The sequence below is a fragment of the Condylura cristata genome, unplaced genomic scaffold (genome assembly GCF_000260355.1).
Source record: "Condylura cristata isolate star-nosed mole 26May11 unplaced genomic scaffold, ConCri1.0 scaffold00017, whole genome shotgun sequence".
Lineage (NCBI taxonomy): Eukaryota > Metazoa > Chordata > Mammalia > Eulipotyphla > Talpidae > Condylura > Condylura cristata.
In genome coordinates, this window is record NW_004567118.1 from 35418765 (window position 1) to 35440842 (window position 22078).

At 33.6% G+C, this 22078-nt stretch overlaps 1 protein-coding gene across 1 annotated transcript in view; it reads right to left on the minus strand.

The window, feature by feature from the left end:
- TAOK1 (TAO kinase 1) overlaps positions 1-22078 on the minus strand; it is a 121290-nt gene that overhangs the window by 31349 nt on the left and 67863 nt on the right. Inside the window, exons 3-11 of the mRNA XM_004684835.2 lie at positions 18970-19041; positions 16145-16246; positions 14689-14734; positions 13863-13959; positions 12325-12438; positions 10076-10167; positions 6243-6336; positions 4673-4754; positions 1715-1882 (exon numbers count right to left, since the gene is read on the minus strand). Coding sequence (XP_004684892.1) covers positions 1715-1882; positions 4673-4754; positions 6243-6336; positions 10076-10167; positions 12325-12438; positions 13863-13959; positions 14689-14734; positions 16145-16246; positions 18970-19041 — 867 coding nt within the window. The remainder of the gene's footprint in view (positions 1-1714; positions 1883-4672; positions 4755-6242; positions 6337-10075; positions 10168-12324; positions 12439-13862; positions 13960-14688; positions 14735-16144; positions 16247-18969; positions 19042-22078) is intronic.

Sequence of the window (22078 nt, forward strand, 5' to 3'; positions counted from 1 at the left end):
TGTGGGGGTGGAGTGGGGAATGGGATCAAAAACGGGGGTGGGGGGGAGGGAAATGCATGGGACTATGGTGGTGGCACACGGGTGATTTGGTGATAGGAAACCCGCGGGGATTACAATCGAGATGGAAAAAAAAAAATGTGCAAAATGATGTAAAAATAAACTTTTGTAATAATTAAATAAAAAATATATATATAGACACATAGTAAATGTATGTACATATATTTTTCCTTTTCTTATTCCTCCAGCCTAACAGATTTAACTATAATTTTACTAATTTCACATTTCAAAAAATACCCCAACACTATTTTCTAATGACCACTTTTGGAATGACAACAAAAATAAACCTGTACATTGTCTTATATTTTAATAGGTCAGAATTATGTGGTACTATGAAAAAGAAAAATAATTTTTGTTCCTAGGTTCAGAAAGTAATCTATCTCACTAAAAATAAATAATCAGAGCTTTGTGATTCTGTCAGAATAAACAAAATTGAAAATATGTAAAACAAAGACAATTGTCAAATTATAAACTCTGTATGTACATTAACTTGTGAAACAGCTCTGTATTATATACATTTGCAATTTATAATCTTTTTTTAAATTAATTTATTTATTCATACAGAATTGGGGTACAGGCCAGAGATGCGGAAGGTGAGAGGATTCACCAGAGACTGAGCGGGGAGCAAAAAAGGCAGATACATAAACAAAAAGCACAAAGGGAGAAGCAAGAAGGGCACAAGAGGACAGCAGCCACAAGAGATAAACTCCGAAGCAGGTGGGAATCGAACACATGGGGAAGTGGCTTTAGCTTCTTAGTGCTGTGCTTTAACCCGCTGCGCCACCAGGGAGGACCTATAATTCTTCTTTTTTAAAAATGTATTTATTTATGCATACAGCACTGAGGTATAGGCAAGAAGTGTGCAGTCTGAGAGGATTCACTAGAGATAGAGTGGGAAGCAGAACAGGCAAATCTACTGAAACACATTTGCTGAGGGGAACAGTGGGTGGGCTAGGCGAGGTCCGCCACACCATGTGGGTCACCTCCCTGACTAGGGATCAAACTCGTGCGGTAGTGGCTGTGATAGCTTCATAGAGCTGTGCTATAGTATGTTGGGCCACCAGGGAGGGCCCTGCAATTTATATTTCTATTCCAGCTAAAAGGCAACATATAAAGAACGTGCCCAGAGAGTAAGAAAGAGATGAATTTGAACCCATATGCCTCTAACTACAGTGAGTTTGTAAACTTACATGAGTTTTACTTTATCTGTTCATCTGTAAAATAAGAGTTTTAGAACTGTGCAGATGGAATGAGCTATGTAGAACTATCCCTAGTAAGAACAGAGATACTTGGTAACTTCCTAATGACTTCTGAATAAATATTGTCTACTTCCAGAGTCTATAATTTCAAATAGTTCCAAAAGCATGTCCCATAAAATTGGAATTCAGGCAAAAAGGAAAAAAAAAAGGTGGGTTCTCAGGGGCCAAGAAATTTGAGAGACTAAGTTATTGATAATTAAAGTTGGACAATTTTTGGTGTTTCTTTTTTCTTTCTTTTTTTTTAAATAAAAGACTTCACAGAGCTTTATTATGCCAATATGTACAATGGAGGGATAGGGCTTATAGAATATAATATTTTGTTCCCAGTTGGGAGCTTATGAAATATTCTTGGCAAAACAAGTTGCATAAAGAAAGTTTAGTCATTTTTAAGTTATTACCTCCTCTTCTTCCTGTGCTTCTACTGCTGGTCCGTTATGTGCCTCCTGGAATAGGAGTTTCTTCATCTTCCGATACTGTAGATTGTCCAACTCTCTTACTGCATCCTTTGTTCTTTGAATGAGATCTATTAACACTGTTTCAGGGCGCTCCCGAAGAACAAACATGTGCTGGTAAGACAGGTAAAAGTCAGTTTGAACTCTATATTTTAACTATATATATATATGTAGTTACAAATGTACCTCCTTCTCAGATCCTAGAATTACTGTCTTAAATAATCATGAAATATAATGCATGTTATGCATAGCTATGCAATTCTATTGTTATATTTACAAAACTTCCATTCATAATAGACATATACACGTATGTACTGTGAACCTACTTTACTACTCTATCTTTAAGAACTTTGAACTTAATCTCTCCGTTGGTTAATTGAAAAGAGCTGACATAATCAAAGATCTAATTAAACACTAAGCATTGTCAAATAGAATCCCATATAAAGGCTCTTTGTTTACAAAGGTTTGTATACTTTTAGAAGAGCTGACTGCAAAGAAAAAGAGAGGTTCAGTTCTGAGTTACAACAGTAGTTGTAGCAGGAATATATTTCCTAATCGTAATTATCTAACAGATCTAGATATTATGGGCTCTTCTATAAGTTGTACAAACAATACTTCATAATATTGTTAGGGATTTTTATCACTACCATACAATAAAATATAACCCTTTCAAACACAGAAAAGCAGAACAATTCTACCATAAGAAATTATCAGTGCTACAGACTTATGTACTTATGCACAGAGCTGGGGTGGGGCCAGAGGTGCAGGGTGGTGTATGTGTGTGTGAGAATTCACCAGACACAGAGTGAGGAGCAGAACAGGTAGCTTCACTGAAATGCACAGCTGAAGGGAGCAGCAAGGGAGACAGGAGAGGTCTGCTATACCATGTGTGTCAGCTCCCTGGCCAGAGATTAAACTCAGGCCACTGAGTGGCCTGTCTTGGTGATAGCAATGAGACAAACCCCTAGCTCACCAGGGAGGCCCCTAGTTCCAGTTTTTAAATCTTAGATAAAAAGCTTCATATATTTAAAATCATTTCCTATTTTTTTTCTCTATGATGGATGACTAGACAGATAAAATTAGGACAACTGGAATTGATAAACATTTCTATCATTTCAAATAAAGTGATGCTAATATATCACACAAACCAAATAAATGTGTACTACATGTAGACTTGGAAATCTAATCACTAAAATTACCAGATACCTGGCCCTGGTTAGGTAAGAGTATTTCCAAAAGGAATTCTTTTGCCTATATTAGGCATGTATAAGAAGTCTGTCACATACTTCCTTTTGCTTTAGCCATACCTTGATGTGTACCACTATTCATAATATCCAGCCTTCTTTCCTAAAAAATTATTTGTATTTCTAAGTTCGACAACTTCTTTTGTCTAGATCTTGTTTACCTTTCACTAACATTCCTAATTATACTAAACTTTTCTGCTACTGTGATGACTATTTAGTAGTCATTTCTGAGACTATGAGTGAACACACTTCTACACACTATGGTGCAAATAATACTGTGTTTGTGTGCATGCATGTGCTAAATAGGTATATTCAACAATGCTATTGCTAGTAAGGTGATCAACCTCCAAACAAATAATGCATTTTTGAAAACAGAAAGCATATGCCAATCTTGTATATTAGATAATGAAACTACTCAAAACTTAATAGACTTAATATGAGTTTAAAAATATTTTCATTGCTAAGTTTGAAAACTACAGCTCTAAAATGGTAGCAAAATTATTATATCCACTTGTAACAGTTTATTTTTGCAATTTCTTTTCTCCAACATATTGGGTAGTTGGAAAAATCATGATACATTTTTGCATAGGAAACAGAAAAAACACATCATGACTTTCCCAACAAGCCAATATTTATATATTAGTTTTTCTTTCATATTAGTTATTTAACTGATAGACTTAATTATTTAAATACAAAGAATATAGATTACTAGATCAAAGCTATTATTTTTATTTTGGTTTGTCTTAATTTCTTCCCCCCATAATTATTTCATATTATTTGAATATAGGACAGTACATAAAGCATAGTAGATATAAAACTAAATCCTAGTTAAACAATGCTTTACCAATTTTGAAATAAGCCATCTTCTATATGAACTGATATTTATAATTTCAGAAAATATGTTCTTATACACACAAAAACTGAGCCATTTGGTTGGTACCTGAATATTTAACTATACATTCTATTCATAATGGGTAGTAACTGTAAAGGCTGAAAAAAAAAAATCTTTGTTTAAATACAAATAAAATTACTACTTTAGTAAAAAATTAGTATAGCATACCAATCCTGATTCAGCATTAAGAACAAAACACTTTTTTTCCCCATAGGAGAAATGGAGTGTAGGCCAGAGGTGGAGGGTGTGTGTGTGTGTGAGAAGATTAACCAGTGACAGAGTAGGGAGCAGAACAGGCATGTTGACTGAAATACACTGCTAAGGGGAGCAGGGGGTGAGACAGGAGAGGTCTGCTACAACTTATTTAACTCCCTGGCTGTAGACTAAACTCAGGCTGTAGCAGTGACAGTTATGATAATGCTGAAACTTAACCCCTAGACAACCAAGGAAGCCCTCAAACACATTTTTTTTAAATAAAAAAATTTTTTTTAAAGTAGGATCCTTGGATTGTTTATTTTTTAAGGCTTACTTTTTATTTATTTATGTATACAAGAACTGGGGTGTAGGCCAGCGGTGTGGGCGGTGGTGAGAGTATTCACCACAGATAGAATGGGGAGCAAAGGGTGAGAGACAAGAGAGGTATGCTGCACCATGTGGGTTATCTTGCCTGGGGATCAAACTCATGCCTCAGTGGCACTGAGACTTTACCCTCTACACCCTTTCATTTCTTAGGGGAAACATACTTAGAGTATAATCAACTGCACTGACCTTTAAAAGTTCCTCTGATGTAGGGCGATCTTGAGGGATTTTCTGGAGACAAGAATCTACAAAGTTGCGAAAATAATCAGACCTATTGTAAAGGAAAGTATCAAGTGAACATATTGCTATTTCATTTAATAACATCCACAAATCAAGGCATATGCCTATTGGTGGCAAGTAGAATGGAAAATGATTTTTTAAAAAGAAGATATACTACAGAATATAAATCTATGTTCATGTAAATCTATGAAAATTTATCTCAACCAACCAATCTTTATTATAGTTCAATGATAAACTTAAATAATTTTTAATATTCTGTTTAAATATTACATTTAAATATCACACATTAAATATCATAATTCATCTGATCCTAAGACAAAATTAGGGAAGCGCATCTTTCTCACTTTGCATACAAATTTAAGGTATAATTCTTTTAAGTTTTTCCTTTTTCTCAAAGCCTTCTCTCATTTGGATAATCCTTCCATATAGTATGTTTCAGACCATCTCTCTATTTGCTTTGGGGGGAGCATTTTTATACCTTAGTGTTTAATGTCCTTGAGAAAATGGATACAACTTCCATTAAATTAAAAAAAAAATAACTAAGACAGTTTAAAAAAACATTAAATGTTCGTAACATTACAGTGTTACTAATCAAAATTCAGTAAGTAATAATTACTCCAACTATTTTTAATATTCAAATGAAATTTTAAGTTTCTTGTATACAAGAATTCTATTTTGAATCCCAACAGTATCAAACACAGTACAAAGATAGCCCATGATTATATTACTTATATGTACAAATAATAAACTTCCAAAAAATTCCTCCTATATATCTCTAGAAGTAGCAAAGATAAATGAATATACCTTAATTATGTAAACTTTTAAAGTAAAGTATAGCTAAATTAAATATCTACTTGAAAATTTAAAAATATTTATTAACTATGCTATGTATCCCCCAAGAACTTTTCAAATATTAAATATGCCCCAGGAATTAATTTCTTGCTAAAATTTTCTATCACTGATAAAAATCCAACTTTCCAAAACTGTCAATCTGTTCTGTACAAACTTCTTTACATTAATAGTACTCATTTTATCAAAATAAGAAAGTAATAGGAGAGGAACAGCAGAGCATTATGAATAATAATAAAAATTAAAATGTAATTTTAAAGTTCTAAGTTATCTGGTAATTCTGATAAGTCACTTTGTTTTATATCATATAAATTATATACCATTCTCCCATAAAGTATATTTGTTGCAATCTATTTGTAAAACATTAATTTTTATATGCTATTTATAATGTAACCAGGATTTGCATGTGTTCTCAAAGTTCAATGAAAAAATATAATTTTTTTTAAAAGCAATACTTTTGCTTCCATGTGAAAATATCCACACTTTACTCCTGAACTGAGTGGAACATGTGCTATAAAAAACAGACAATAAAAGACAAAGAATAAAATAAAGCCTATTTTAATATCTCTTCAGGCAATACTATTGTAATAAGTGAAATGTAATCATTTTGATAAAATTATGAAAAAGAGCTTAATCCATACAATGTAACAGATCTCTTAGTAATACTCACCATTCATTAGACTGTAGTGTAGGGGATTCATTTTGGGCTATGTGATATAAGGCACTCATTGCATTCATATTAAATAAAGGAGGTTTCCTTTCCGCTGTAAGACAGAAAAAATTTCTGTGAAAATATGTGCCTGATATACTGGGGCACAAAACTATTGTTTGCTTCTTTATAATTTGCTTTTGAAATAATCTCAAATTTATCACTAAATATTCAAGTACAGTCAAAAGAACTTTTTCAAGTAAGTCAATGTAGGATAAATTGCTGATCTGATGTCCCATTATCCCTAAAAGCATCCCTTTAGTATGTAAGTCCTATAAAAAAGAGTATTTGACTAAGAAAATATGACTCATCTGAATCAAGTCATTAATACTAATCATAACTATCACCTCATGCTGAGCCAGTTGTATATAAATAACCCATGCCACACCCCTGGGACTCCAAATCTCCATCCTGACCCATACCTTTCCATGGATATTCTCATTAGAAATATATCAGGTTAAAAAAAAAAAAAGAAAAAAAGAAATATATCAGGTTATATTTCTCTAAAAATTCCCTTCTCTACTCACTTATCCAGTACTCTATTCTGAGCTACCATGGTTGACAAGCTGGCATGGAACCTACTTCACATAATTCTACATAATGTAACTAAGATTGAATAGTTTATGAAGGGGAATGGATTAATGAAGAAATTTTGAAGGAGTAGAATAAAGCATTTGTTTCTACAATTACATATGAAAGTCTTTGAATTTATTAAGTAGTGAACCATAAACATATCAAATTAGACTTTTTGATTTTTATCCTTTACTATAATACTTTTGTCTAAAATGAACTCAGCTATAAAAAAACCACAGAATTTCTAAAGCTAAAATACAGGAGTTTCAACTGATACTTTAATGGACTTAAATGATACTTCCCAACCCAGATTGTTATTAAGCTACTATTAAACAAATTGTGTAAACTAATTTTTTTTTAAAAAAAAAATGAAGAGATCCATGCTTATCAGGGACACTGATCTATGTTTCCTTTATGTAGTGTCCTGGTTTTATTTTTATTTAAAAACGATTTATTTTTATTTATGCATATAGTAACTAGGGTGTTGGCCAGAGGTACAGTCGGGTGAGAGGATTACCAGCGACAGAGTGGGGAGCAGAACAGGCAGATCTACTGAAATACACTGCTGAGGGGAGAAGCAGGCAAGACAGGAGAGGTCTAGGTCTGCCTGGCCATGTGCATGGATTAACTTTTCCTATCCTTTCACTTTCAGTTTGTGTTCTTACATCTAATGTGTCTCTTGTAGGCGTAATATACATAGTCTATTTGTTTCTGTATTTGTTCAGCCACTATATGTCTTTTGATTACACAATGTACACAATTTACTGGTAAAGTAAATGTTGCCACATATGTAATTATTGCCATTTTGTTCATTAATTTTTGACCTTTGGTAATACCTTTATTCTTTCTTTTCTTGCTCTCATTCTTTGTGACCTGGTAAGTTATTTTAGTAGTTTACTTAGATTCCTTTATTTTTTGTGTTTCTATTAAGGACTTTTGGTTTGTAGTTAACATAATGCTTATGGATGTTCCTATCTGTAAGTTTTGATAAGAATATAAATTTGAATGTATTCTAAAACTCTTTATTTTAACTTCCTGTTCCACCCCCATGTTTTAAATTCGTCAAAATTCAGGTCCTTTCTATTTGTGTATTCCTTTAGAGATTTCTCCGTAATTCTTTCTTTATGTATTTCTAGAATTTTATATATTCAACATATACATTTTGATCAGAAAAAAAATGGTAAAACTCCATTTTTATGACTATCCATCAATGAACATATAGATTGAAAAATAACAAAATAGGGATCTTTTGCATCAGATTTACCCTAAACAAATATGTAAACTCACCTATGAAAATCCTGCATTTTAAGGTTCTCTAGAGGGTCATATTATACAACCAAATTATTACAAAGTTTAGAGTCATATTTATTTAGAGTTGCATTTATTAAAATGAAGAACAGTACAATTAAGTTTGTTCTTTAACCTTTAAAAAAGTTTCCTTTACTTTATAACGTTTAACAGAGTAATCACTAGCCATACATGGCTATGTAAATACAAACTTATATACATGAAATAAAATTTAATTCTTCAGTTGCATTAGCCACATTTCAAGTACTCAAAACCCATGCAGATACAGCACATCCTTTTCACTGTTAAAGTTTCATAGTCCTGTGCAATTTTAGACTTTCTCCCAGAAGAGTCAAGCTTAAAATATAGTTCCTGATTTAGTTCTTCATAATTTTTTTAAAAACTGAAGGAAAAATTTTAGAAGTTATTATGAAACACTACAAAAATTGAAGATGGCATATGTACCCATAAAGCGCTCTAAGAATTTCTTTAAAATGTCTCACTCATAAAACTTTCTAAAGGTAATCACATCTTTGAAGTTACTTCATTAAAAGTATAAAAATTCTAATTATGAAAGAACTCTATTTTATGAATTATAAAAAAAGCTAGAAAGCCTGGTAAACAAGTCATATCACAGGAATTAAGTAACTTAGACAGATTTCTTTCCAAGCAGGCAAATATGAAAATAAATCAATGACATTTGAAAGGATAACTCATACAATTTCACTATCACTAAACGGAACATAAATCTATCAGCCAGCGACAGTTAAAAAAGTACTGATGGACAATTTTTCAACAGTATACCCAGACTTCTTAAGAAATTAATTAGAATTATTTGGTGAGAAGAAGAGTTAAGGGGAAAAATAGTTTAGACACTTCAAATAGAAAAAATATTTTGTAAACTTCAAATTAAGGCCAAAAATATAAGAAGAATGTGACATAGGTCACTAGTATTGCTAAACTTTCACATAAATATGATGGTATAAAACTCAAAGGAAATAATTAATGTAACGATTCCAACAAAAGACAAAATACTCAAAGATCACATTATTTTGGAAAAATATCATGACGACACAATAGAAATAGTAATTATTACAGAAATAATATGTAACTTCTGTGTAAGCTTCTGCCTTCTGCAAAGCTTTTTGTTTTTAAGCTCAATTTCCTTATGTACTTGACTTAGAAAAGTAATAAACCCAGGCTGACAATGATTTAATCAAAAAAATACATTGATTTTACTTTTAATGTGTTTCTTTAATCCTTGCTCAGTCCAAGAATGATCCAATTAAATATTACCAATATTTTCCACTTTGTAAATAAAATTTAATGGTGCATTTTTAAAAGAAGGAAGGGGGGAAAGATGGAATGGTGAGGAGAATGGAGAAATCAAGAACAAGAAAATGGCTGACATCTTGAATTACAATGACTGTTCAATGTCTATCTGACTCACTTATCATGAGAATGTTAGTAAGTTGTAACATTATACATTAAGCACAGTTCCATTTATGGACAAGAGAATAAAATTCGTACACAAAATCAAATTGCTACAATATGTAGTATGCCACATGACATCTAATTTTCAAACCTAAGTCTACTAAATATCCTAGATAGAGGACATATTCATAGACTTTCTATAAATGGCAAATCTAGTAATCACAAACATATTCCAGATGTCTAAGAACTACTCATTAATGTAGGTATATATCAAACTTAACTAATACCACAGTAGAAAATAAGTAATTTTACAGCACAAATTTATTTAACCCATCAAAAATATAGCAAATATATATAAAAAAAATGACTGGATAAGTGAGACATTAATCGATACCATTGCTCCCCTTAGTAACTGACATAAGGAGCTACAACGTAGTACAGAAAACTGAAGTAAAACAGTAGTCAAAACTTACTCCATAGTAATAAAGAATGATGCTTACCAAGTTCAATACATGTTATTCCAAGAGACCATACATCTACTTTGCCATCATATTGTCCTTCATCCATGGCTAAAATTACTTCTGGGGCCATCCTAAAACATAGTATGTCATTTAAATTAAAACAAAATGTATATTATTCTTTATAAATGTCATTTCCAGATAATATATCAGGGCTAAGGCAAACAATTATCAGCCTTAGGGGTATCTTGGTTATAAAATCAAACACAATCATCAATAAGTGTCTAACTTTACATTCATTTGAATTTGTCATCAGGTATCCCAGAGCATATGTGCTTAATAAAAATAGGCACCTAGTTTCTGTGTTCCCAAAACACTATATACAAATTAACAAATATATAAATTTTCTGTTGTCAGTAACAGGATGCTTCCAATGTGATTTTTAAGATTATTGAAAAAAAGTTAGTGAAATTAAGTTAAGCAAAGGTAGGCAAATAATTTTGATTTTTTAAAAAGAATATTCCAGGGCCCTTTTAATACCTAACAGTATTCATTACTGAAGAAGGGAAACAGGGGCCTCCCTAATGGTGTAAGGGGTTAAATCTCAGCACTAAGAATTTATTGAAAGCCACTGCAGCAGGCACTTGAGTTCAGTGCTGGGCCAGGGAGCTAACTAACATGGTGCAGCAGACCTCTCCTACCTCATCTGCTGCTCCCTTCAGCAGTGTATTTCAGTAGATCTGCCTGTTCTGCTCCCTACTGCCTTTGGTGAATCCTCTCACCACACCTCCCGCACCTTTGGCTTACACCCCAGCTCTTGTATGCATCAATAAATAAAGTAAGTTTTTCAAAAATAAAATAAAAAAGGGAAACATTATTATTTTCTTCTCAAAGCACCTAATTTTTAGAGCAGGAAGGACTATCTTAACTAGAGTTCCATATAAGAAATTTTGATCACTGAGAGCCGTATTAAGTTGATTTCAAATTTTACTTCCAAAGAACTTATAAAAACTAACTAAATCTTTGCACAATTTGAGTTGATATTTAAATGTTATAGATATAATACTTGCAAAAATGTTATGTGCACATTGTATATGTGCCTAAAGATATTAAAATCTTGCAACGGCAGATTTTCATTCAATTTATTAAAAAAACCACTAAACAAGCTAATTAGCAAAGCCAGCTGTGACAATCATCTCAACGTGTCAAATCGGACTAAATTTCTATCAGACTAAGTCCTCCTTTGTTTTTCACTGTAAATAACGTTAATGTGTCTCCATGACAACCAACTGAGCAATAAACTCTACACTAGAAAAAAAAGTGATGGAGATTATCAGGGTGGAAAAAAAAAAAAAAAGAAAGCCGTAAAACTGAAAGGACAGTAATGACTGAAAAGCACAGGGTCTTGTCAAGAATTTATGTCAAGATTCTTCCATATTTCTCATAGATGCTATATATTCTTCAAGGGGTCTCTATGTTGCTGCTCAATAATTATATTCAGAATAGGTAAGAAATCTTTATTCTATGAAAAGGGCTGAGGGCCCTCTCCCGGGTGGCAAAATGGGTTAAAGCACAACACTATGAAAGCTGTCAGCAGCCACTGCAATAGGAGTTCAATTCTTAGCATAGGAGGTAACCCACAGAGTGGTGCAGACCTCCTGACCCACCCACTGCTCCCCTCAGCAGTGTATTTCAGTAGATCCATCTGTTCTGCTCCCCACTCTCTCTGGAGAATTCTCTCACCCCTGCACAATAAATAAATCTTTAAAAAAAAATAGGGGAGAAAATAAATTTTAACAGCAGATGGGAAAAGATGTAGTGAACCCAAGATACCACTCTCACCATACAGAGCAAAAAGGTCACATGTAGGCTGATCTTTATGCAAAACTTCATTACACTATTATGCATATTTTAAATTCTTCATGGCAATAAGAAAATCAAAAAATTCCAGATTAGCACTGAGTATTTAATCTGAAGATCACCAATACACAGAAAATCAAAATTTAAAGAAAACATACAAATTTTCTTGAAACATGCCTATCTTTTCCCTACTTGAATTTTTATTCAAAATTTCCACTGCCATTCCCAGTATATGATGCCAATAATAAAAAGAAAGAAACATGGGAGATAAATCAAAAAAATAGGAGATGCAAGGGCAGAATTCCACATCTATACTTAAAATTAGCTGTAAAAGATGTGTGTAATAGTGGTGTATTTCTAGAAAGACAAGATGTGAAATAAGTACAAGATATGGCCTATTATAATTGAGGATCAAATAGAATTATTCTTACCAATATGGCGTTCCCACAAAAGAATTGGCAGGAGATGCCATGGAAGCAGAGCCAAAGTCAGCCAGTTTCACCTGGCCTGGTTCTGTCAGAAGGATATTTCCTGCTTTGATATCTCTGGGGTTAAGGAACACAGAAAATCAGACATCTTTCCATCATTGGGTTACATTGAAAATTATAAAACTCAATTAAGAATTTGTAAAATAGGGAAGCAAACAGCAAAATAATTAAATCCTACAATAATCTTTAAGATGAGTATTAAAATCCAAATTAGAAAACAAAAAGGCTACAAATCCAGATAAATATATAATAACAATTTTATACAGGATACAATAGCAGTAAAAATAAAAGAAAACCAGGTAACTGGAACACAAGTTTTTTATCTGAGTTCCTGTTTACCAGTACAAAATAATGATTTTAAAAATCTACCTTACCTGATGATTAAACTATTCCTGAGTAAGTATGAAATGAACCCAAACACAGATGGAAGGTATGCTGAAGTAGAGAAGAACTGGATTTTAATTTCAACCCTTCCATTCACATACTTACCAGCATGTAGATTTCTCCTGACCCTTTACTATTTTCTTCTTAAAAATAAATTAACTCACTATTACTCTCCCATGTAGTTTAGTATGCACTCCTTGGCTAAATATGTAATCAAAACACTAACTTCCTTCTAAAAAAAAGTATAACCAATACCAATGCTAAACATGCATTATATTATAAAAATGTAATCTTAAAATTACTATCCATTATAAAGGGTTATCAAAAGCATAGTCTCAACTAGATTTTACTTATCAATGTCATGGAGTCAACAATAAATTGGGCATTATCAGTTACCAGGCTGACAAACCATCTAGGTTTATAGTTCAAGTGCAATCTATGAGGTATATCAGTTTCTTCACTTATAAAAATAAAGAGAAAAATTATATATTCCCTTATGTCCTTTCAAATTTGCATGAAATAATTCCACTATTACATTTCTGTCACAAGTCTATAAAGTACACATGATTCAGAAAGTCTGCATGCATAGACAGAAATAAAAACTATTCTAAATGAAGACAACAGTTACACTAGTATTTTCTTTTTAGCACAAACAATCTAAAAAAAAAAATGAGTTTATAAGATTCTGAAAAATGGGCTCTCCCTGGCGGCCCAATGTGTTAACAAGCACAGCACTATGTAGCTCTCTGCAGACACTGCAGCATGAGTTTGATCCCTGGTCAGGGAGCTGACAAGCATGGCGCAGCAGACCACTCCTGACCCCACCCTCTGCACTCGTCAGCAGTGTATTTCAGTAGATCTGACTGTTTTGCTCCCCACTCTGTCTCTGGTGAACCCTCTCTCCCCCCTACACATCTGGCCTTTACCCAGGTCTTATATGCTAAAATGAATCTTTAAAAAAAAAAAAAAAAAAAAAAAAAGGACTCTAAAATGCTTTTATCTGGCTATATATAACCAACAAAAAATTCAGTTTTCAGGTCTGATAAATGCAAGATGTAATCTGCTTATTAATAAATGATAATTTTCAAAGTGCTTACCTATGGATCATGGTATGAGAGTGTAAGTAGGCTAATCCCTGGAGAGCACCATGTGTAATTGCTGCTATTTCCACTTCTTGTAATGGTTTTTTGTGAACTTAAAATAAGAATTTATTTGAAAATAATTATTATATAGAATATTTTTGTTTCAAAAATATGCATACCGATTATATGGGAAATTTTTAAAATCCAACATTTAGCTAGATGGTATTTGCTTCCCTGAAAAATAAAACAAGGCTACTAAACTTCACAACTATTATCAGCTGTAAATAGCTGTTAAACCATAGTTCACGTCACTTTTCCTGATAACATTTAAAAGTTATTTGGTGATGATAACAATGAAAGTATCAAAAGAGAAGGTCTCCTTTTGTTTTGTTCTTTTTTATAGAATTATTTTTTATTTTAACATAATAGTCTATTTTTACATCATTTTGTGCCTTTTTCCATATCAGTTGTAACCCCCGTGGGGTTCCCACCACAAATCACCCGTTTACCATCGCCATAGTCCAGTGTACTCCCCACGCCATTTTTGATCCCATTTCCCACTCCACCATTCCCCCATAAAATGTCGTTTTGTTCTTTTTTAAAAAAAAGGAACAGGACAAGAAATACATAAAAATGTTTTTTTATGTAACTGAGAAGACTTACTGATTTTATGCTATTACATTATTTAATAAAGATACCATACTTGGAATCCAGTAAAAGTTAACATTTTCGCTCTTTCTGGAATGTTTTAAAATTATTAGTATTAACAGTAAGAAATTTCTACTGAATTTTCATTTTACTGTGCTAGTGTCTTTTTTCTTAATGATTAAAGGAAACATACCTTCCAATAAGTCTGAAGCAGATCCTAAACAATATTCCATTACAAGCTACATGGGGAGAAACGTAACAAAAGCATTAATTTATTGTAGACAAAACAAATTCATCAAAGAGATCAGAAGATACTTGAAATAAAACAATATTCTAGTTCCCAATTTACTTTAAAAAATAAACATTTAGGTATTTTTCAATTTGTTAAATGCATATATAAAGTTCAGCAAATCTTTTACAATGCCATATGATCACTTGCACAAGATGTGTTTCACATATAATAACCATCTAAAATTATATAAAGGAATATATATATATATAGTTACTATTAATCTAATAGGAGGAGCAACAACGTGTAAAGAAGTTCGATGAACAATTTAAAAGTTCCTTTTAAAAGCAAAACAGAGCACTGCCAAACTTGCCAGGTATTTTATACATTGTAACTATTTTAATGCTTACAACCACTTCCCAAGGTAGACTCCATTATTATATTTGATTTGCTGGTAGAAAAACTTGAGAGACAGGTAAATTGCACAATGCCACTGATTTTTCTCTAACCACAGACTGAGGTTCAGGAGCACCTCCACCAAAATTAAATTGGATAAAAATGCACAAAATAGTAACAAATGTAAGTTCGATATACTAAAATATAATTAGCTGTGGCTTATTAATTAGTCAAAATAAAGGATCATTACTATTCAAAAAAAAAGATAGCCTTTCTCTTAAAAGATAAAATTTTATTCATATACCATTGCAAGATAACTGTCTTATCAGTGTTAACAATAGGGCAAAATTAATAAAGTGTTTCTCTACTTTTAAACTTATTCAGACAAGGAACCACAATCATTTCAAATTATACCAGGATTTATCAAGACCTTTATGGATAATAGGTTACAAGGTATTTATGTCAGATGTGCTACCTTTCATTCTCAAGTAACAGGGTTGTTTTCACAATGCTTGATAAAACATTTGAAGAGGGCCCTCCCTGGTGGCGCAGTGGGTTAAAAGCACAGCACTGAGAAGCTAACGCCACTTCTGCATGAGTCCAATCCCTGCCTGCCCAGGAGGTGATCCACATGGCGCAGCAGACCTCTCCTGACCAGCCCGCTGCTCCCCTCAGCAGTGTACTTCGTCGATCTGCCTGTTTGGCTCCCCACTCTGTCCCTCTCACCCTCCACATCTCTGGCCTGTACCCCAGTTCTGTATGGATAAATAAATAAATCTTTTAAAAAAAATTGAAGAATGGGATTTCTTTAAAAATGTCAAAAGTGTATTTAGTAATAACTAAATGATTGTGGTAAACTTAAAAAGTTGTATTCTTTCTTACTGCCTAAAATTTCTAGGAAATGTTACACTTCCTCTCTCAGTATGAGTGTTTTTGCATGTTTTTTACCCAACCATATTGAATGATTCAAATTAGTTAACTTTAAACCAATTAAAACCTTGTTAAGGGGAGACTAGATACTTACCCATGCTGTGTGCTCACGTAAATAGCAACCTTTGTATTCTATACTGTTTGGATGTTTTATTCTTTGTAGAAACTTGACTTCCTTAATAATATCCTGCCATTTCTATGGAAAGGAAAAAAAAAGAATAAAGGAAGAATTATAAACAGTTGCTTTTCCTCAGCAAGTTATATAAGAAAAATGTAACTACTAATTTATGAAGGTATATAAAAAAATACATCTTTCATTTGCAACATTTAGATTAAACTAGATTAAACGTCAAAAAAACTTTTACATTCAGCTCATTCTGCTCCCACAGCTCTGCCACTACAGGTTTTCTGCTTTGCAGTGTCCTTCTCTGAAGAATCACTAGTCATCTCCCCAAGAAAGCTGGCCCAAGCTTGGAGGAGGGTTTGCTTTGTTTGGCTCTCAAACATGCTGCTGTCCTGACCAGTAGGTTGGCATGGGCCACAGGCTGACCCATACAGTGCCTACGATTATACAGCATCACCTATAATGAAAATTGACATTCAGATAGCTTTTCCTTCTGGTTCACCTGCAAAATATTTCATAGATGTAGCAGCTGGGTTCACAGCTGCTACATCTATGAAATGTTGGTATTATAATGTATTTAATTCTAACAGAAGTTTGAAGTCAGCAAGGTGCATCAAATCACCCAGCTCATTTGTGAAAAGGTGTTTTATCTAGAAATAGAAGTTTGACTTTTGGAGGACAATGAAAGGGGTTCAGGAGATTTTTGGGGTCCACTGTAAAGAATTAAAATTTATGCCAAGAACAGAAAATGAGAAAATTACTTCTTCATTAAAAATAATGAGTTTCTGCTTAAGGTGTTTTGCTGTCCTATAAGGTCTTAACTTCCAAAAACAGTTGGTTCTCTTATGATCATGGAAAGGGTTCCTCTGTTGGAATCCTCTGTAAATTCCACATAGGAGCTTACTTTACTGTGTTTTTCTATATCTGGTTGTTGTATAAATGTGTGGTGACTTACTACAAAGTTTCTCTTGAAAATTAAATGTATATTAGTTATAATCTATATATCCACACCTGAATTCTTCCAGATTCAAAATATTGCATTGAGTGAATAAAAAAATAATAAAAGGAAGCTGAAGGGAGGAAAAGGGAAGAAACTGCACATTCACATAGTTTGTTACATTTTTAATAAAATTATTCTATTCAAGGTAGGAAAATTTTAGTATGATAAAATTTATCAATGAATCACTGAAATTTTACAACCACACATCAAATATATGTTGATGAAAACTGTCATTTATTTGGCTTCCAATTAAAATAAGTCGATTCTATTCAGCTTTAAAAAGAAAATTCTGAAACATACTCCAATGTGAACTTTGTGAACATCATTATATTAATGAAATAAGCTCATGACAAAGGACAACTGTTTGATGACTTCACTTACATGACAACTGAAATAGTCATAGAGATAAGCAGAGTTATGGATGCCAGAGACTGGTGTAAAGAAGGAATATTGTTTAATGGGTATAAATTTCAGTTTTGCAAGAAAAGAATTCTGGAAATGAATGATGGTGATGGTTGCAAAACAATGTGAATGCCTTTAATGCCAATAAATGGTATGCATACTTAAAAATGGTTACAAAAGTAAATTCTGTTACATTTTAATGCAATTAAAAACTAATGCACTTTTAAACTGAAAACCAACAAAGCTCTACATATAGAAAGCCCTACATATAGAAAGCAGACTACATTTAATAAAAATAAATTAATGCGATTAAATAGAGAGGATAATCAGAAAGGAACTAACCAGAATATCCGCAAACTAAAGTACAATATAAAATCAATGTTTCTGGTTTTTAAGGTTATTAGTTTATCAGAATATTGTAAAAATACTGTATCGCCTGTTGATTTAAGTCTTTTTCAAAATAATACGTAACTTCAAAGCCATTAAAAACAGTATATCCTGGGCCCTTCCTGGTGGCATGGCAGCTAAAGCACAGCACTAAGAAGCTTAAGCCACTCCCACATGAGTTTGGTCCCTGCTTGCCCCAGGAGATCCACATGGCGCAGAAGTCCTCTCCTGACCCACTTGCTGCTTCCCTCAGCAGTATACTTCATCGATCTGCCTGTTCTGCTCCCCACTCTGTCTCTGGGGAATCCTCTAACCTTCCGCATCTCTGGCCTATACCCCAGTTCCGTATGAATAAATTAAAAAACAAAAACAAAAACAAAAAAAAAACCCCAGTATATCCAATATAATTTATTGTCAAATGCATCTTATTCTTGCTCATAATTTTAGAAACTAATAATCCCTCTACAACAGAATATTAAACCACAATTTAAAAAAGTTAAAAGTAGGGCCCTCCTTGGTGGTGCAGCGAGTTAAAGCATAACAGTAAGAAGCTAAAGCCACTTCACCATGAGTTCGATCCCTGCCCCAGAGGTGACCAAATGGCATGGCAGACCTCTTCTGACCCGCCCACTGCATCCTTAACAGTGTATTTTGTCAGTCAGCCTGTTTTGCTCCCCATTCTGTCTCTGGTGAATCCTTTCATCGCCCCTGCACCTCTGGCCTGTACTCCAGTTGTGTATGCATAAATAAATAAAATTTTTTTTAAAAAGATACTATTTAAAAAAATTAAAAGCAGGGGCTACAATAGTTAGGTGGCTTTGGGGGGGGGTGGGAGTATAAGTAACTTCCTGTCCAGGGTTCTAGACAGAAGTTGAACAGGTACATTCAATTTGTGAAAGAAAACTAATATACACTTAATATTTGCACACATTTTTTGTATATTTTGTTGAAAAGTCCCCACCTACCTCAATTAATATGCCAGTAAGGATGCATACATTTCACCTACCTCTGTAGACTGTTTTCCACTATAAGACATTTTCTTGATAGCCACCACTTCATTGGTTCGCACATCTCTTGCCTAAGTAGACAAAGAAAGGACCATTATAAAAATTAATAGATTCAGGACTCTCCCTGGTGACACAACAGGTTAAAGCTCTGCCATTATGAAGCTCTCTAAAGCCACTGCAGCATGAGTGATTCCCAGCCAGGGAGCTGACCCACATGGCGTGGGCAGACCTCTCCTGACCAGGCTGCTGCTCCCCTTAATAGTGTTATTTCAGTGGGTCTGCCTGTTCTGCTCCCCACTCGGTCTTTGGTGAATTCTCTGATCACACCACACCCTGAATGGACAAGTGTTGGACAGACAGAGTCAATTCCCATGGAGATTATCTTTGATAAAAAATTTCTTCTGAGGAAAGCTGAGTTTGTACTTTCACTTTTCAAAACTGTTTCAGCAAGATGTGAAAAAAGAAAAAGATTATGGAAAGTTATCTAATTACAGATAGGAATGGAAGAGGGCACTAGAAATACCACCTCAAGAATAGGTTGAATTAATCATCTTCCTGGCCCCAGTCCTTCTCAAATGGATGGTAGATGAGCTTGGTAAATATCTGGTCTAAGAAGCAGAAAACTACACATGCACATTCTGAATAGAAGTAGACCATCAAGGAGTAGAGGCTGGCTGGACAAGGTGAATATGTATGTCTAAACAAGAATTTCTCATGGAGGAACGACGCCATGCTGGAAATTCCTTGAACAGGAATGTGGCATGGATGATATTTTATAAATGCACAATTGTCTATTTTTTTTATATATTGTTTTTGAAAGTATAACTGTAATTTTATTAAGTAAATATTTTTAAATCACTTAAACAACCTGCTTCTCATTAGTTCTCCCTAGATTTAGCAACACTGATGATTCTAGCCTCAATCTACACTCTATGATTATGACATATACTGATTTTTCCAACTCTTTATCATCCCCTTCGTATCTATAGCTATTTAAGAAAAAACCCTTCTTTTTATCTGTTAATCCCTCATCTATCATGGACATTATGAATTTTGTATTTTTTAAAAGATTTATTTATTTATACACATAGAACTGGGGTGATGCCCAGAGGTTCCGGGGCAGTGAGAAGATTCACCATAGTCAGAATGGGGAGCAGAACAAGAAGATTAACAAAGTACACTGCTGAGGGAAGCAGTGGGTGAGACAGGAGAGGTCTGCTGCACCATAATGGATCACCTCCAGGGCCAGGGCAGGGATCTATCAAACTTGCACTGAAGGGGATGTGGCCAGCTTCACAGTGCTATGCTTTAACCCGTTGTGCCACCAGGGAGGGCCCAGAAATTATGGATTTCACTGTATAGTTTATATTTCATAAAATTATGTATAAATTATCTCAGATTTGGCCAGTGGGAGCCCCTTCAAGCTGGCAAAACAGTTCCAGTGTTCTTTTGACATTTCCCCTCTTTTTAAAGCACTTTTTAACTTTATCACACAGGATGATCCCTTATCTGGCAATAAAATGAGCCATTTTCCCCAGGAAGCTCTTATTTATCTAAGTGAGAATTTCAAGATCTGAGCACTGAGTGTGCTCATTGCTACTGGGCTATGACTACAATCAGAATCTTGCAACAGCAAATTAGGAAATAAATATATTTAAGGATGTGGTGTGTGTGTGTGTGTGTGTGTGTGTGTGTGTGTGTGTGTGTGTAGATACAGACAATGATTAAATATATATTTAAGGATGTGGTGTGTGTGTGTGTGTGTGTGTAGATACACTGATTAAATACCTATAATTCATATCTAATCCTTACCCTCCAAGTTCCATTTCTGTCTCTTTAATAGTTAGAATCTTGAATTCAAGTAACATCAGTGCTATTTATTACCCAATCCTTCAACACAGTTTTAGAACTGTCACATACATACCAATATGAAAAAAAAAAAAAACAAAGAGTTCAAGATCTGACTTCTCCCACCAGACTAAGCATATACAGATAAATAACATAGAGAAAAGCTACTCACATTAGTTCTATTACACCCAACAGTGAGTATGTCTGAAATACAGCTGCATTAATTGTTCATGCTTGCCTTCTAGTTCAGTGACACATGCCATCTGCACTGATTTAATTTTAATCTGTAAGTATATTCAAAAAGGAATACTCAAGCAATAATTATTCCATTCTCTATCTCTTCCATTCTATTTCCCAACACAACAATCACTATTGTGTATTTTGAATTGTTGATTGCAAGGAATATAATTTTCTAATTTTGTAAAATCACAAATAATATCTGTATATTAAATCATACTCAACATAAAATCAGTCATTTTTTAAAAATATATTTATTTATTTATACACACAAGAGTTAGTGTGTAGACCAGAGGCACAGGCGATAAGAGGATTCACCAGAGACAGAATGGTGAACTGAACGAGCAGAGGGGAACTTATGATGCAGTGGCTGCAGATAGTATTTTTAAAATGACTGATTTATGAAGCTATCAGCACACACTGAATGGTGACATGTCAAGGATTTTTTTCAATGGGACTCTTATACTGGACACATTTTTAAAATTCTACGCTTATTTTTCATTTACTCTTCCTCATACTGGTGTGTATGGTGTGCAAGGAAAAAAACTACAATATGCGGGGGGGGAAGGTTGCTTTTTAAATAATTATCTAGTTTTCTCTTCTCTCATTTTGTGTCCAATCCAAAAATCAAACAAACATGAGTAACATCTAACACAAACATAAAGCATGGATACCTACATATTAATACCTACATATTAACAGCTATCCCTGAATAGTGAAATTATAGGTGGAATTTTTATTACAAAATTTGTCTTTCATTTACAAATGGAATATAAACCAAAAGTTCAAATTGTGAAGAATTATTTCTCTGGAATTTTCTCTAGAGAAACAATACTTTAAATTGTGGTTTTTATCCTTAAAGTGTCCATTAAAAAAGGGAAAGAGTATGGCCCTCCCTGGTGGCACGGCAGGTTTAAAGCACAGCACTGAGAATCGGAAGCCACTTCCACAGAGTTCAATCCCTGCCCCGGAGGTGACCACATGGTGCAGCAGACCTCTCCTGACCCGCCCACTGCTCCCCTA